This window comes from Odontomachus brunneus, unplaced genomic scaffold (assembly GCF_010583005.1).
Source record: "Odontomachus brunneus isolate Ranch 3 - 2012 unplaced genomic scaffold, Obru_v1 Obru_scaffold_001, whole genome shotgun sequence".
Taxonomy (NCBI): Eukaryota; Metazoa; Arthropoda; class Insecta; order Hymenoptera; family Formicidae; genus Odontomachus; species Odontomachus brunneus.
In genome coordinates, this window is record NW_022639451.1 from 5,358,955 (window position 1) to 5,374,881 (window position 15,927).

Sequence of the window (15,927 nt, forward strand, 5' to 3'; positions counted from 1 at the left end):
CAAATGACAGTTTCTTCAGAAATGAAAATTTTTCATATGGAATGCTCAATAATATTTTTGTACTGCGTACTGCGCACTTAATCGCGAACATCAAACGACGGAGGGTGAAGAGCGCGAGGAAGACGTAGAATGAGGGAGAAAGAGAATGAGACAAGGGCGAGTATAGCAAGGCGGGGGAGCGGGGGTGATAATTTGTTAGCGTGCGCGCACCCCAAATGCGCGAAATCCCGTCGAAGTGCGGCTCGTGCGGCGCATTGTTTCCTTGTTTGCCAGGTGTTTCGAGCACCGCGGCCGAGTGGAGACCATTGTTGCGAGAAGTCGTGCCAGCCGCTCTCGACAAAGCCGGCGATCTAATGCTCTTTTATTGTGCATTGTGCGCGGCCGAATCAAGAAACAGGGTGGCGGTACACGCACGCGGTAAGGATGTGCCGTTCGAAGAGCCGTTGGCGGCATCGATGACGATGACGACGTCGCCACCTGACCGACGGCTACATTACTTGTCGGATTGCCTTCGTTAATCGCGAAAGATCCTCATTAGAGAATCTCGCGAAAGCGCGACACATATAGGAGGTTGCAAAATGCTACCACAAGCCTATCTACAGCCCTCTGAGTCGACCTTCTGAAAACCTCTTCTTGATCTCCTAATTGTTGAACGATAAGCTATTTCTGTGGTATAACTAATAACGCGATCGTATCAAATTTCGATGAGCGATCCAAGGTACGTTTCCCATCGTGTGGGTGAATGATCTCTCTTTTAATCGATAGAGATTGAAGACGCGCTTCGAGTACTTACGTGATTTCCATCTTGCTCGGCAGCTGTTAAGCGAAAGTTAATCAAGCAGGACTCCCCACAAAGCAGGCAGTTTCACGTATGGCAAAGATTTATTGTATCATAATTGGGTACTTAAATGAAATATTCCAAAGAGGAAAAAAGAAAAGGAACATACCTAATCGTCGCGAAAGTAATCATCACATACATCGATCTTATCCGCTTGCCATCAGAAAAGATAGTCACCTCTTTGCAAATCAAATCTACCACCTTTCGCTCTAGTAGATTCTCCTTCAAATTACGAGGTGAGTTTTCTCTCGTGTCATTAGCGTGACACAGAGAGACTAATACGCGATCTTAGGCTCGATTACTTATCGTTTTCGGGGAGCGATTCTCGACAGGAAAGCTTTCGCGTGTACACAGAGCGTTGAAAAGCCTTAAAACCTCCAAATTATTGTTTTTGTAATTATTATCGTTCAGCTTGTCGAAGACACGCCACGCATCGTCGTAGACACGTGTCTTCTTTTTCGTTATTCCATTTTTTCTGTTTTTTTTTTTCTTATTTTGTACAGTCTCCACCGATTTCTTTCCGTCGTCGACCATCGCAGGACAAATATCTACACGATCCCTCAAAAAGTCGCATGTAAAAACAGCGGGATTTGGATTTGCACGATTATTTGCACAATGTATAATTGATCGTCCGCCGTACTAACGAATTTCACGGATGTTGGGACTCGGGACTGTTCGAATTGCCATTGAAAAGCGGTATTGTCGTTATCACTCCGACGCGTGATCGCAATTACAAGTGTCGGGTAATTATTAAACGATGATAAATAATTTACCACTATTATTACATAAATACATACACAGTGTAAAATGTCGACGTGATCGCTGAATGGTTCGGTGTGACTAGTGTAAAATACTCGTCGGTCGAAATCATGCGGGTAGAGGAGCGGGGAAATTGCAATGAGCCTCGACAAACGACGCGTCCAGCACGTAAATCCGGATTGGACAGGAGAAGTATCTGCTTATAGATCTTTGTAGCTTGAAACACGTGTGTTGTGCACGAAAAGTCGACGTGAATGCTCGCGCGTTCTGTTTTACACTCGCTGGGAGGCAATTTGTCGTCTCAGAGAAACGGGACATTCAACGCACATTCAAGCCGCAAAATGACTTGCGACATTTGCATATCGGGCAAAACCGTCGTGTCGTGTGACACAGCTTCGCGGACGAAACTTTTCCCTCCGATCCGGTCTCACTCGCATAAAAATGCCTCGGCTTGGCCGACTAGACGCTCAAATACGGCGAACACAAAGTAACGGCGTGTGTGAACGTATAATTCCACCTTCTTCGAGGTCTCTCTCTCTCGCGCGCGTGAGAGCGGCGTAATCGAACGGCGAATCCGGAAGGGGGAGCTTGCAGAAGAATGCACGTCGTCGTCGGTGACGTGTGCGAATGCCTAATGCAAAAAGTATATAATCGATTCATGCTAGTTAAAAATGTATAAAAATCATGTTTTGATTTCCCCAATACGCGCGCTATCGGTTAGTAGCGGTGGTTTGACCGGCCTCTCTCGCGAAGCTCCCGACGCAACGGTTACGCATAAGTGACTAGAATCGTTCGTTCAGACAGTTACAAATCGATCGGCATTCGCGAGCTAACGTTGCCGCGGCGAGGCGACCGCGTCGCTGTCGCGTTACACGATCGTGTGAAATTAAACGACAGCTAACAATCACGCAATGTATAATCGTGGGAAATCATGTGAATCTCTTTGCGTACAGAGAAAGAGAGAGATAGATAGATAGATAGATAGATAGATAGATAGAGAGAGAGAGAGAGAGAGAGAGAGAGAGAGAGAGAGAGAGAGGAAGAAAGAGAGAGAGAGAGAAACAGACAGACAGACAGAGAAAGAGAGAAAGATCGATAATATCCTAACATCAACTATAATATATACAAATTCGTTAAAACAGTGACTAGTTCTTTCGGAAACGGCTGTGTGTCGGAGTAATCTCATAGTCAGCAATCTCCAACGAAATATCCTCTGAACAACCGTCGACTTTCAACGACAGATTTAAGACTGACGTTTTTGGCTCCTTCCACGAAACTGAAATGATCCTACTTCAGGGCGAAACGCGTGGATGCTCTAAACGAATCCAATATGAGGTTTTACAACAAAGTGTATATCGTAAAAATATCAAATCGACGGACTTGAACAAATCTCCAGAAAAACGATGGGTTTCGTGATGCGAGACAAGCGCGGCGAAAGTTCACTATTAACAATACTTCCGAGGACGTGCGGACAACGCGCAACGTTCCTCCGTCAATTTCGCTACGTTAAAATTGCTTTAGCCGCGTTCGAAGTATTGCTGTAGCGAGGCTTCACCGTTCCTTCACGATCCGCCGACGTAAACGTTCCGAGCGCGCGACGGAAACGTCCCGGTAGCCGAGCCTCAGTCGACCGGAAGTCCCAACGTGTCGATTGGTGTCGATCCGTCACCGTGCGCTCAGCGCGGGGTTTTCAGCGACCTTCTCTTCCGCCCCTAGTCGCTCGTCGCCGTCATGGAATGTCGGGGAATCAGTTGAAGAAATCGTCGCCGTCGAACGGGTCGCTCTCGCGCGCGAAGATGTTGACCGATTCCGACTTTCTGATGTACTGATCGCCCCTGCTGCCCTTGTTATTGTTATTATTGTTCCCCGGCCCGTATTTCTGCCTGGAATTCTTCAACGGCAACGTGGTAGCACGATGGTCCGGCACGTTGTCCTCCAGCTCGGACTTGAAGACAAAGGCGTCGTCGTCGAACCTCAGGTCGCCGTTAAAGAAGGAGTCGCGACCGCTGTCTTCGGAGACGAACCCGTCGATCGGCTGCTGCGGCTCCTTCGTGTCGCACGGCAGCTCCTCCGGCGTGGCTTTCAGATCGGCGGATAATCTTTGCCGGTCGGAAGCGTCGCTGGAGGCGCTCGCCGTCGGCGTGAGGTCGTCCTCGAAGTAGCTCGATCGCTTGCTGTACTCCCTGCTGATGTCTCTCCTCAGATGATCCTTCGGACATCTGATGCCAGACGAAGGACTGGGCGGTGGCGGTTCACGCTTCTGATCGGCGGCCTCCGGTCGTATACGCGTGTCTACCGGTGCCAACGGTTCGACCGGGCCGGCCGCTGCCGGCTCCACGTGCTCGACGCTCTGCGCGAAGTCGTCCTCGAACGGGCTCTGTGTCTTTTGGCTCGGTCGCGTTTTGTGCCTTGCTATCCTCTTGCGATGGAGCGTCTCGCTCTTGGAATCCGGACCCTCCGACCAGTACGGCCGTTCCACCCAGCTGTCGTACTCTTGATCGCTGCCCCAGTAGCTCTCACGGCTCCGGGAGCGTTGGGAAGACCGGAGGCCCAGGTATGGGTCCGAATCGTTGTCGCTGCACTCGGACCTGAAGCAGTGTTGTCGTTACAACTTGGATCTTTGTGCCTGCCTACCTGAATAATACTCGGCTTTCCAATATATATAGGGATATATAGGGATTATAGCGAGTACCTAGGTAGTGAGTAGTTACGAGCAATCCATTAGTTCGTTAGAAAAATCAATAATCTGCACAAACCCATTGATTTCTTGAAAAATGAAAGTACTGATTCCCGACCATGTTCCTATATCCAGACACAATCTCGAATGTTTCTGTTCCTATTGTTTCGTTATGAACTAATATGATTATGGATGATTATACATGGCCATATATAGACAAAATTCATATGTGATCTTTTTCTCCCGGAGTTCTATTATAATGTTAACTATTAAATTCAGCCATTTGTATCAATTCATGCATACACAATTCATGCATGTGTTACTCGTTATCTGAGAATGGTCAAATTTGGTGATTGTTCAAATCAATTGCGAATTAGTTATAATAAAATTATAAAAGCTAGTATATAAAAATATATGTAGTTGATAAGTTCTTCATAAATTTCTTTTATCATAGTCATTATCATGGAATAGTTACAGACAGAGATTAAAAATTTTTATTTGTATGATAACCCGGATATTGGATTGGAAGATTTTAGCAATCAGAACGAACACTTTAGAATGTCTAGATATTGAAACATTCTGTTTTTATGCATTCGTTCATTATTTCTTATTGTTAAAAAAATCGCGCACGCGAGCGATAATCAGTAATATCTGAAATAATCCTGTATTCGGGTATTCGAGTATAGCCGAAACTGACAACACTGACCTGGAAGCGCCAAATTTGCGCGGATCCGCGTATACCATGTCGGAATTGCGACCCTCGTTCGCGCTGTTGGGTCTCTTTGGCCAATGTCTTTTCCTGCCAGCCGGATTATACCTAGGCGAGTCGTCTCCTGGACGCTCTGGACCATACTCCTCATCCCAAGTGGACGGGTAGTCGTGAGGTCTGTCGCGATAATAGTAGTACGCGTCTCTCATCGCATAGTCGGCATCGGGTGGTCCTCTTCTCGTCCAGAATCTAGGATCCTCCTCCCACCTTCGCCTTTCGTATCTTCTTCTGCTCCATCTATCCTCCTCGTCGTAGCCCATACTTTCTTGGCTACCGAAACGTTCCAGCTCCTCGTTCCACAGCATCAGCTTCCGTTTGCGCTCGTCGTCGTAATAGGAGCCATGAACGTCATGACTCCAATTACAACGACCTTGTGGTTTCGGCCTGCACTTCCAGTGCGCCTCGTACTGGTCCTCATCGTCCTTGTAGGGTACTTTCCTATGCGGATACCGCCTCGGCTCGTCTTCCCATTGACCCTCTTCGTGCCACGGCGAAGGATCACGTGGTCGGTGAGCGGTACTCTTTGTCCACGGTGCCGCGCGCGACTTCCTGCTCATCCTCTCGCGAAAGCTGCGATCCCGCTTGTCGCCCTCTTCGTAGAAAGGCCTCTCTTCCGGCGGGTCGAAACGCGGGTATCGCGAGCCGGACCAGTATCTGGTGTCTCCGCGCACTCTACCGTTACTCTCCTCGCTTTCCTCTTCGTCTTTCCATTCGTTGTCGCTGTCACCGGAATGGCGATAGCCGCTGCCGCCTTTGAACGGCACTTCCCGGTGGAAGTCCTTGCCATCAGGTGACCACGGCGAAGTACCGCCTATCGAGCGTTGCCCTTCGCAGGACGATCTGTCCGAACCGAAGATACTCGTGTCAAATTTCGCCCAGTTACCATCCTCTTTGCCGTCGTCCTTGTCGGACTTCGACGACGTCTCCGTGAACGGGCAGAACATGTCCTCGAAGCCCGACGTCGTTGGCGGCTTGGTATCCTTAGCGCGATGTGTGCCGGTGTTCAGCATCTTGATTTCTTCGAAGATGTCCATCGCCACGGCCTTCAAATCATCGATCTTCCTTGTTGGTATAATCGACGGCGGCGGCAAGTTGTCCGGGAATAGATTCAACAGCTCCCCCTCGGCCAAGCTTTTCGGCTGAGCCGACTGCGGTAGTATCACCGGCGACGCTCGAGCTGAATTCATCATCTCCTCGTCGTCTTTTCTCACCGGCGGCTCCGGTTCACCGATGATTTCCCGCAGAGCGGCGTACCTGTCGCTCGACGTCGACGTCGAAGACTTAACCTCGGAGGACTTCTCAGCCACGGAAGAGCCGTTCGTCTCTTCACTGAGGATGTCTGAGCTGACTTTGTCGGATGTACCATTCGCGTCACTGCCTTTCTCCAAACTCTCTGCTTTCTCTTCTACCTCCATTATCGTATGCGTTTTCTCTGTGTCGTCTTCGACGTCTATCTCCGTTTGTTGAACCGTAGAAGAATCAGACGTGACGTCCGCGTCCGCCGTCGCCTCGTTCTCCTTCTCCATATCTCTGTCTTCCATTTCTATCGATATCTCCTTCTCCATTATCGAGCCTCCGAGAGAGTCGCTTGTCTCGTCGACGAGTCTTCCCACAGGTTCTTCTTTTAAGAGATCTTCGCCATTAGGAGGTAACTTGACGGTTAAGTTCACCAGAGAGGCTAAGGAGTCTGAAGTATTCTCCGCAGCCTGTATTTCCGCCTGAATTTCCACTTCGTCAGGAGTTCGTTCTTCGTTGGGCTCTTCCTCTTTCATGACCGTCTCCTCCATCTTTGCCTCCTCTTTCTGCTGCTCCATCTGCTCCATTTCCAACAACTCCCGGAAGACCGCGTATTTGTCGTACGTGGTGTCTTGCTTCGGTTCCGGTTCGTAGCTAGACTTGAAGGGCTCCGAAGATGTGAAAGTTGTCGTTTCCAGCGGCCTCGATGACGATAACGTCGAAGACGTCGACAGCATGGGTCTAACTGGAATGTCTTGCTCTCTGGTCGTGGTCGCTGTCATCGACTGCGACATGACACTTTCTTCCGTGTCTCCAGTGGCCTCCTCCTTCATCGACAAACTCGCCAGGCATTCCGTGAGCTGCTGCAAGGTCAAGTTTGTCAACTCCTGAACAGACATGCCGAGACTAGAAGCCAATTCTTCCAAGTTCGATGACGTTAGCTGACTAAGCGTGATGTCCAGCGACGGCTTCGTCGTCTTCTTCGATTCCATTGGGGCAGGTGAAGAGTGGCGAAGACCAGTGCTGGTAAAGAGCGAAGATAATGACGTGTATGTCGCGTGTGGTATCATTGAGATGAATGAGTCCTCGAAGGCTGAAGTGGTCATCGTACCGACAAAGTCTGATCGACCGGCCACCTGCGTGGGTGGGTTAAAATTATCGTCAAATTGGCTCTTCATGTCCTTCGACGGACTCTTACTCCTGTCGGACGCGATCCTTGTAGGTGATGGCGAGGCTTCGCGCTCTGGGAAGCCGTAGTGACAGTGTCCACCGCCCCCATACGGAGGTCTAGGCGGTGGTCTCATTCCTCCTCGGGCGCCTTGCTTCTTCGGCGGCAATGGCGGCGGGTTGATCAAGATGCCGGCTGCGTCTCTGGGTGGTGGCTCCGGCGCCAGATCCAGCTCCGCACTCGAGCTGGAGAGGCGCGAGTTCGCGTCCGATGAGCAAGACCTCAGCGGCGACGCTGGCGATTCGTTCGTCGTGGAGAAGTCCACCGGGAACGGTTTGCTGTCCATCGACTGCGTCATCTTGCCGGCTGGCAGATCAATGTCAAAGTCTCGCTTCCGCACAGACTGGAGATACTTCTTAGGGCTAGGCAGTTTCACTAACGTATGCGTCGATTCCGTCGAGTCCCTATCCATGCTTCGTAGAATCGAGCTGCTCGTGGAAGCGTTCGTGGACATAACGGTAGTAGTGGTAGTGGTAGTGGTGGTGGTAGTAGTAGTGGTAGTGGTAATAGTGGTGGTAGTAGTAGTGGTAGCAGTAGTGGTAGTAGTAGTAGTGATGGCCGCGGCGGTGATAGTGCTTTTGGATAATGACGTCTCCTCCGGCGGGAGGGACACCGAAAGTGGCTGATGATGCGTCGACCTCGCGGCGATCTCTTTCTTCGGCGGCGACTCGATCTGCTCCGACGTGCTCTGACTCGCCTCGTTCTCGTCGAAACGGTCAAAGTTGGCGAAGTTGCTCTCCTCACTGTCCCTCGTGGTCAGCTCACTCTGCTGGACCTTCGTCGAGTCTAAGGAGCTGCTTGTGGTGGTGATGTTGAAGTTTGTCGGAAAGCTGTCGCTGGAACTCGTGGAAACCAGATCCTTGAGGACCTTCTTCGGTGGATTCTTCAGATTCTGAAAGAAATCCTTCTTGTCCACGTAGGGCCTGATCAAGCCGGTCCCGAGGGGATCCAGCTCCGTGAACACGTCGATCTGTGGGCTCTTCGTCTGATTGTTGCGCGGCGTGGTCTCTACCGAACTCTGCAACGTGAGAAGCAGACGACACGTGTTAGGTGACGTTAGTAAATTACTTAAAGGTTTTTTTATATCGTCAAATTTAGGATTTTTATAATAATTTATACTATTGCTTCAGTATAGCGAAAGATACTGTGAAAAGAACTGTAATTTTATTACAGTTATTTTTACTATAATATTTTCTTAGCGTAGTGATTCTAATTATTTCTTAAATAATGATAACGGTGACGGTTGCTTTTATAAGAAATAAGTATACTTATGTACTCTTAAGAGATCTCAATTCTGGACTTACACTTACGTCCTCCTGATCCTTCTTCGGCGTCGTCGAGTCTTTAGACAGATTCGCGAGCTCGTTGTCGAAGAGATTCTCGGTCTCCTTGTCGAACCAGTGAATCGTGCTCTGCGGCGGCGGCGTTTTGCTAACTAGCGTCGTCGCCGGACTAGAAGTAGCGGATGCCGGCGGCGCCGGCACGGTGTGCTGTCGCTCCAGGTGTCCTCTCTTCGTTGAGGAGGGCGGCGGCGGCAATATCGGGCGAACTGTCTCTTGAAGCTACAACAAGTGCAGAGGCACGCGTTTGAAATTGGGTACATATGAGGCGTCTAGTTTCAGAGACGATCGGGTCAATTCGCGTGCGAAAGTTTTGGTAGAAATTCTTATTTGACCGTCGTATGTTTGTGTCGACGGAAGTCTCGCAATTCCTGAGAAAAACGGACTCGGTCGTCTGCGAAGCCAGCTCCTCATGCAATGATGGAAAAAAAAAGAATGATTCTCCGCCATCGACACTAAGATCACAATCTCGTCTATTTGCGTGTTAGATGAAGAAGACGTTTGCGTGTCGCAATACCTTCATGTTCGCGAATGAATCACCGAAAGGATCGGTCTCGAACAGATCGTCGGTAGACGGCACAGGATTTTCCGGCGTAATTTTGTCCATCTGATGGATGCCCTGCTGCAGCGAGTTCAGTTCGAACTGCAGATCCAGCAAATCCGCAATCACGCCGCTTTGCGACTCGTTTTTGCGATCGGCGGACTTCTCGATCTCGCAGTTGTTCGTACGAATTCGATGAAACGAGGACTCCGTGCCCGCTGCGCCCTGCGACAAATCGCGTTACACAACGCGTCTGGCATTTAACAGTTTACATCCTGCGTTTGCATCGCGCGGAATGTAGCACGTCACGTCTCGTCTCGTACCGTAGTTTAACCGATTCACTGTTCACCCGCTGAGATCGCGTCGCGCCGACTACAGTCGCGTAGACAGCGAGACAGATAATTACGATCAAGTGCGATTAGCGTTAACTGACTTCTCTTAGAAGTCGTTTCCGCAAACATCGGTTGGAGTTAACTTTAACCGGCCGGAGTTTTACGCTCAGCTCCGATTCACCGGTGTTTCTTCCTTAGGCAGAACAGACAGTAGTTCATTCAAGCTCAACTTGTCCTTCTTTCCTTCTCTCTATCGTTCAACGTTCTCTCTCTTTATTTTTTGCAAAATTTACACTATCGTCAAAATGTTAATATGTTTCACTTATGCAGGACATATGCTCCAGGACATTAATGAACTATCTGCCTCTCTGGTTCTGTTTCTCTAGGAAGAAACGCGGGGTCGGTCAAAGTTAACCGGTGTTTATGGCAATGAACGATGGACAATGATACTTGAGCCGTGCGACAGGAAGAACGTGAAAGCAAATAAAAAAAAAAGACAAGCAGGGAGAACCCTGAGCCTGAGGACAGTTTAGCCGGTGAATATCTCGACCGCGGCAGTTATTCCGAGGGACCGAACTTACCTTGGTGTCGGGCGCCGGCTCAACGAAAATACCGCCGGTATGGAATTTAATTGCGTTAATGGCATTCTGCTCTATGTGCTGTTTCGCCAGCTCGATCTCCTTCTTCTTCAGCTCGAACACTACTTGAAACAAGTCTCGCATCGCTATCACCACCTATCGAATAAAATTTCTCCTTGTCATTTCTGCGTCGTGTCAATACGAGCTTGCCTATCTCGCATATTCGAGATAAGATATTCTTCGAAATTTTTCCTCGAGAAAATGTTGCGAAAAATCACAATATTTAAGTGTGTGAGAGAAAAAGATATCTAGAAAACAAAAAATATTTATTCGATGAGTATTAATAACATTCATTTAAACATATTTTTTTATTTGAACATAGAATAAACATTTTTTTATTTGAACATAGAATAAACATTTTTTTTATTTGAACATAGAATAAACATTTTTTTATTTGAACATAGAATGGCTTTTGCGAAAAAAGTTTTAAGGCTCGTGGATTTTTGCCGCGATCATCTTGGTTTATGACATCTGAAGTGAGAACATTTTTAAATACGATAAATAAAATAAAATGATATGTTTACAAAATGATATTTGCAATCGATCGACCCGTAAAATAGTCCGAACACTTTCCTTTTGTTTTAATAATCAATAAATAACCGTCAAATTAATGTGACAAAATCATGAGAAAAGATAGGTTAGACAGGAGAGTTGTATGACATGTCGAAGTATCATTTTATATGAATACATCTCTTTACTTTAGCGTTATTTTGCAAAAACTTTTAGCGTGCATTTTCTCGCTCCTGACTTCATCAATCAAGAATTCCGCGGCAAGGAGCCAAAAGTCTTGAGAAAATGTATATTTTCTTCTATGCAAAAACATTTTTTTTTATACAGGGTGTCCCATACTCTCCTTCTCATATTAAGTGGGAATGTAGAACGGGTTGAGGTGAACATAAAAGTCCTATACCGTTTTGCGATATTCGCAACAATAGTCGAGATATTAATTAAAGAAGATTGGTGGATGATCACGCGCGATCTGGTAGATGAGCTGCAGTGGTGCCGTCTGCCGTTGTATGTATATTTATACATTAAGTCAAGATGAACAAAAAAATCCTCTACATTTTGCAAATGACCACATAGATTTTTAGATATTAAAGAAAATTGTTACATATATGATTGTGTATCATAATGCACAAAATTTCTTTAATATCTAAAAATCTGTGTGGTCATTTGCAAAATGGTAGAGGACTTTTTTGTTCAGTTTGACTTAATGTATTATAAATATACAACGGCAGACGGCGCCACTGCAGCTCATCTACTATATCGCGCGTGATCATTCACCAATTTTTTAAAATTAATATCTCGACTATTATTGCGAATATCGCAAAACGGTATAGGACTTTTATGTTCACCTCAACCCGTTCTACATTCCCACTTAATGTGAGAAGGAGAGTATGGGACACCCTGTATATATTAATACGTTATTGGTACTCACCAAATAAATATCTTTTATTCCTTAGATATTTTGTCCTTCAGTGCGTTATTTTTTAAGAAATCACTTGTGAGATATCAATAAGTTTTTCCGGATATCGTATTTTTTTCTCTCTCGCGAAATTCTTATGAGTATGTATGATAACCTTGGCGGAAAAGTACAAGGAGAAAACATAAGATTTTCTCCTGTATCTTAATTAAAGGTATCCTCTTGGAATCTCTAAGATTCTCGAGAACTTCCACGTAAATCCGCATCAATATTCCTCCTCTTCGGAAAGGAAAAAAACCGGGAACACCGACCACGCCCGATGGCGGTAATTTCCGAAAGCCTGCTCCTACCGTTCGTTCTGTTCTCGCCCTTGCCTCCCCCCCTCTCCCTCTCCTCTCCAACACGACAAGCAACCCCTCTGTTTGCCGCGATTCCGCGCCAGTTGAAACCTCCAGCAGCGCGTCAAACGCGACCACTGTATATACGGGCGAGGAGGATTACCGAGTCGTTTACAGGAGCCGAGCACAGAAATTAAACTTGGAAATTGAATGAAGGCGTAAGGTTGTTGAATTAATTTGCCACCTGTCGCGCGAGCTACCCGGCTGATTTCATTCTCGCGCGATAATCGCCGCTATTGAGTTGCGAGTTGAGGGCCCGGCAATTGTGCCCGATCGAGAGCGAAAGTCTCTCTCTTTCTCTCTCTCTCTCTCTCCCCCTCACTCCCTCTCTCTCTCTCTCTCTCTTCCTTCCCTCCCTCCTTCTCTTTTGCGCGTAACGCAGTTAAACATATTCTGCGACTTAATCGTGGCTAATTAACTGTCGTAAACTTCCATTGTGTTCGCCGCATCGTGTCTCAGCTTCGCGTCTTGTCTGAAAGCTGCCCGCGAGCGCGCTAATACGTTACCGCGTGGATAATGCCGCGTCGTTGAACTCACGGAACTATTCTACCTGACGAGGTGCATCGGGACAGATGAAGTTGCATGAGACAAGTCTGTCAAAAGAAATGAAGGAAGAAAAGCTTCCCTATATTTCCCCAGTGAATCGGACCGGGCAGACATCGGTGATACCACGCGATTTTGACCAACAAACCGCGCGATCGAAAACACATTCTACACGTTCTGATCTCGCGCGGTCTTCGCTCTCTCACGTCGACACATGAGGAGGAAGTGCACGGTATCAAAGGGATACGTACGCGAGACCACTCAACGCGGCTAAATCGCGCGGTGTTCAAGTACAAAAGTGGGATATCGGCGGATTTGAATATCAAGAAGTTGCTGGGCCGATCCCCTTTGAACGCGGACGCGAGGCGAACCGTGAACAATCCGGCAACAATCTCCCGCGGCGAAACGAGGGGACGGCGTCATCGGACTCGGCGTCGTTCGGCGAGCCGAACGATGTAATGCAATTATTTACATACGCGTCCGGGATTACGGTCGCCGGGGTCGATATTGCTTCTCGGATTGGGCAAATATCATTCTAGACTCCCTCTAACTCTGTTCTCTTTCTCTCTCCCCCTATCTTCCCTATCCTCATCTCCCTCTCACTATTTTCCTCCCTCTCTCTCTTTCTCCCCTCTCTCTCTCTCTCTCTACGACACAACCCCGTTCCCGATAATTGACACACTTTAACCGAGCTCGCAGACGTAGGAACGCGTACCGCCGCGAAATTGTAATCGCTCGTGCGTGCCCCCGATAACGCGCCCTCGAGCTGCGAAATCAATTCGATAGCCGGCCGCCCCTTGCAGCTCGTACCTTGATTAGATTTTCGTACGTTCGCCGAGAGCGATACGGTGGAAGCTTTAAAAGCGACGCGCACGTGCGCGGAGGTGTGACAATCGCGAACGAGAGGATTGCGTCGTTCTGCACATCCGGCGTATTTTTGTTCACCGTGCATTAGACGGGGACGTATTCTCGGTTTAGCAGCGAAATAACGCAACGAGATAATGCAACTCACCTGACTCGCTGCCTTGTCAGTCTTAATGCCGAAGAACCGGTGCCCCGTGTCCGGAGAGCCGAAAATGTAACCAAAGGCTCTCGAGTCGCTCATATCCTGAGCTATGAACGATATTTTGTGGACTGGATGATGGTACAGGCAGTCCTGCGAAGGATCAATAAGGATATATAGCTATGAGTTACATCACTAATCAATTCGTTCTCCTTTCGTGCAACAACTATGTTTCAATGTGATAGTTCGTTGCAAAAATTAAGACTCTACGGTTTGCAAGCAGCATTCTATTATCGCGAGAAACGTGTGCCACATTGGCCGAACGAAAGATACACGCGATTGTCGAAAGGAAAGATCTATTTCTAGAGCTAGAATTTTCAATTTCGTGGTTTACGATATATCTGAGCGAACTCACCCCCGTCTTCTCGTCCCTCAAACGAAGCCCGTCTATGCTGACCTGAACGGCGATTCGTTGCTTGTGCTCCCCCGCGGCGCGAATCGCCATCTTCAGGTCAGCCAAGGCCGCCTGGCACATTCGGTCGCCGCGTGCTTCCGACACCTCCAAGATACCGATCAGCTTCGCCTTGAATGACACGCCCTCCCCAAGAAAGCGGGTTGGGTCATTCTTGACTAGAAGAGAGAAGTTGGTTATTTCATCGGGCGTATTTCGGTCTCTCTCGAGGGAGTTTACTATAACTCCCCGACAAATAAATCTTTTATCTGCTTCATAATTTTACCAGAAAAATTCAGCAATCCACAAATTCGGAAAAATCGGGAACTTTGCAGAAATATAGTGACATCGCTATTTTCTTGTTTGGTCGAAAAAAATAATAATGAGAATGAAAATTTTTAAGAAAAATATGATTATTCATATTGTTTTAATCTTTAAAACGATAAGAAATGTTGAAGGAATATTAACTACAAAATTTAATATCGCATTTTATAATTTCTCTATTTCTTTATTCCTTTTAATTAGCATTTTATTTTCATCACTTTGGGAGTTTTATTTTTTATCTCATTTCCTCTGTAACATTACGATAAAAAATAATTTCTGACGTTTGAGAGTTATTTTTTCTTCAATTTTTTTATCACAATTGATTATCATGGCTGATCTCGACCAAGACAAAAAATAGCTATATCACGTGTACCCTCTTCCTGCAAAGTTTCAGATGGTATAGAATTCACAGCTTGCCAAACCTTCCTTGTCAGACTAAGTATGGTCTGAGTCAAAAGTTTAGTCATCGACTGCGATTGTTAAGCAATAATGAAGATTATTAATAAAGACTTCAGCCTTCAGTCAAACCAAGTTTTGTCGGACGGAATTGGTCGGCGGTGCGAACGAGCTTACAGTCGTTCTCTCCGCGTGTCGTTCTCCGTCCGCAAGATGAACCGTCGCGGAAGTAACGCGAAAATGCGAGTACCTAGGGACAGAAGAGCGGTTCATTGTAATGTCACGGCGTGTGGGCCCCGCTCAGTGAGCTCTCACGAAGGAGACGGCCGGCGGATCGAATTATCGTATTTGAAGCCGCAGGGGTTCGAAGAGAGTGATCCGACGGCGATAGGTTCGAATGCATTAAACCGACATCGATCGGTCGCGCGACCAATTTGACCGGCGGGACTATAAAATGAGAGAAGCACGCTCGAGTACCTCGCGGAACGATCCCGTCAGCGAAGACCGGCGTCCAAATTAATCGTTCGGAACGGAACACGATAATACGGTCGATATCTATTCGCTGGCTGCGATAACGATACCCGCGTCTACATGCGCTGACATCCGTCTGCAAAACGGAAGGTTACCTTCACAAATGTGTGGAGCTGGCGAGAAGGGGGAGAGGAATCATTGAAAATTATACACTGAAAAAAAAAAGATTTTATTGTCGAAAGGAAAATTAGGTACACCGGGTCAAAATTTGGTTAAAATAGGATCAACCAGATGTTTAGTAACTGCGACTAAAAAACTTAATTTAATCGCTTCTATATGTGTTTTTTTTTTACTTTGTCATTAATACAAGTACTTGATACAACTGAAAACATGGTAATGTCAACAAAATTATATGTACTAAGTATTTTAACTAAACGTGTATCTAAGTATGTATCTTAATTCTTAATAGCCTTATTTCTCTATTAAATGCTATTTTAGTTCTGCAGAAATAATTTATATATATATATATATATATATATATATATATATATATATATATA

The 15,927-nt window shown here is 46.9% G+C and overlaps 2 protein-coding genes across 7 annotated transcripts in view; one reads left to right on the forward strand and one right to left on the reverse strand.

Annotated features, from left to right (window-relative positions):
• Positions 1 to 15,927, forward strand: part of LOC116840405 (protein cueball) — a 79,134-nt gene that overhangs the window by 39,434 nt on the left and 23,773 nt on the right. The window lies entirely within an intron of this gene.
• The window catches only part of LOC116840370 (protein disabled), an 18,771-nt gene continuing 3,707 nt past the window's right edge, over positions 864 to 15,927 (reverse strand). For 2 of the 6 annotated variants that reach the window (XM_032807008.1, XM_032807028.1), the window contains exons 2-8: positions 14,141 to 14,355; positions 13,735 to 13,878; positions 10,302 to 10,454; positions 9,365 to 9,613; positions 8,812 to 9,069; positions 4,981 to 8,525; positions 864 to 4,185 (exon numbers count right to left, since the gene is read on the reverse strand). In XM_032807008.1, coding sequence (XP_032662899.1) covers positions 3,345 to 4,185; positions 4,981 to 8,525; positions 8,812 to 9,069; positions 9,365 to 9,613; positions 10,302 to 10,454; positions 13,735 to 13,878; positions 14,141 to 14,355 — 5,405 coding nt within the window. In that variant the 3' untranslated portion in view covers positions 864 to 3,344. Of the gene's footprint in view, positions 4,186 to 4,980; positions 8,526 to 8,811; positions 9,070 to 9,364; positions 9,614 to 10,301; positions 10,455 to 13,734; positions 13,879 to 14,140; positions 14,356 to 14,873; positions 15,809 to 15,927 lie in introns of those variants that run through there. The other 4 variants (XM_032806992.1, XM_032806999.1, XM_032807018.1 and 1 more) reach the window with 4 other exon arrangements.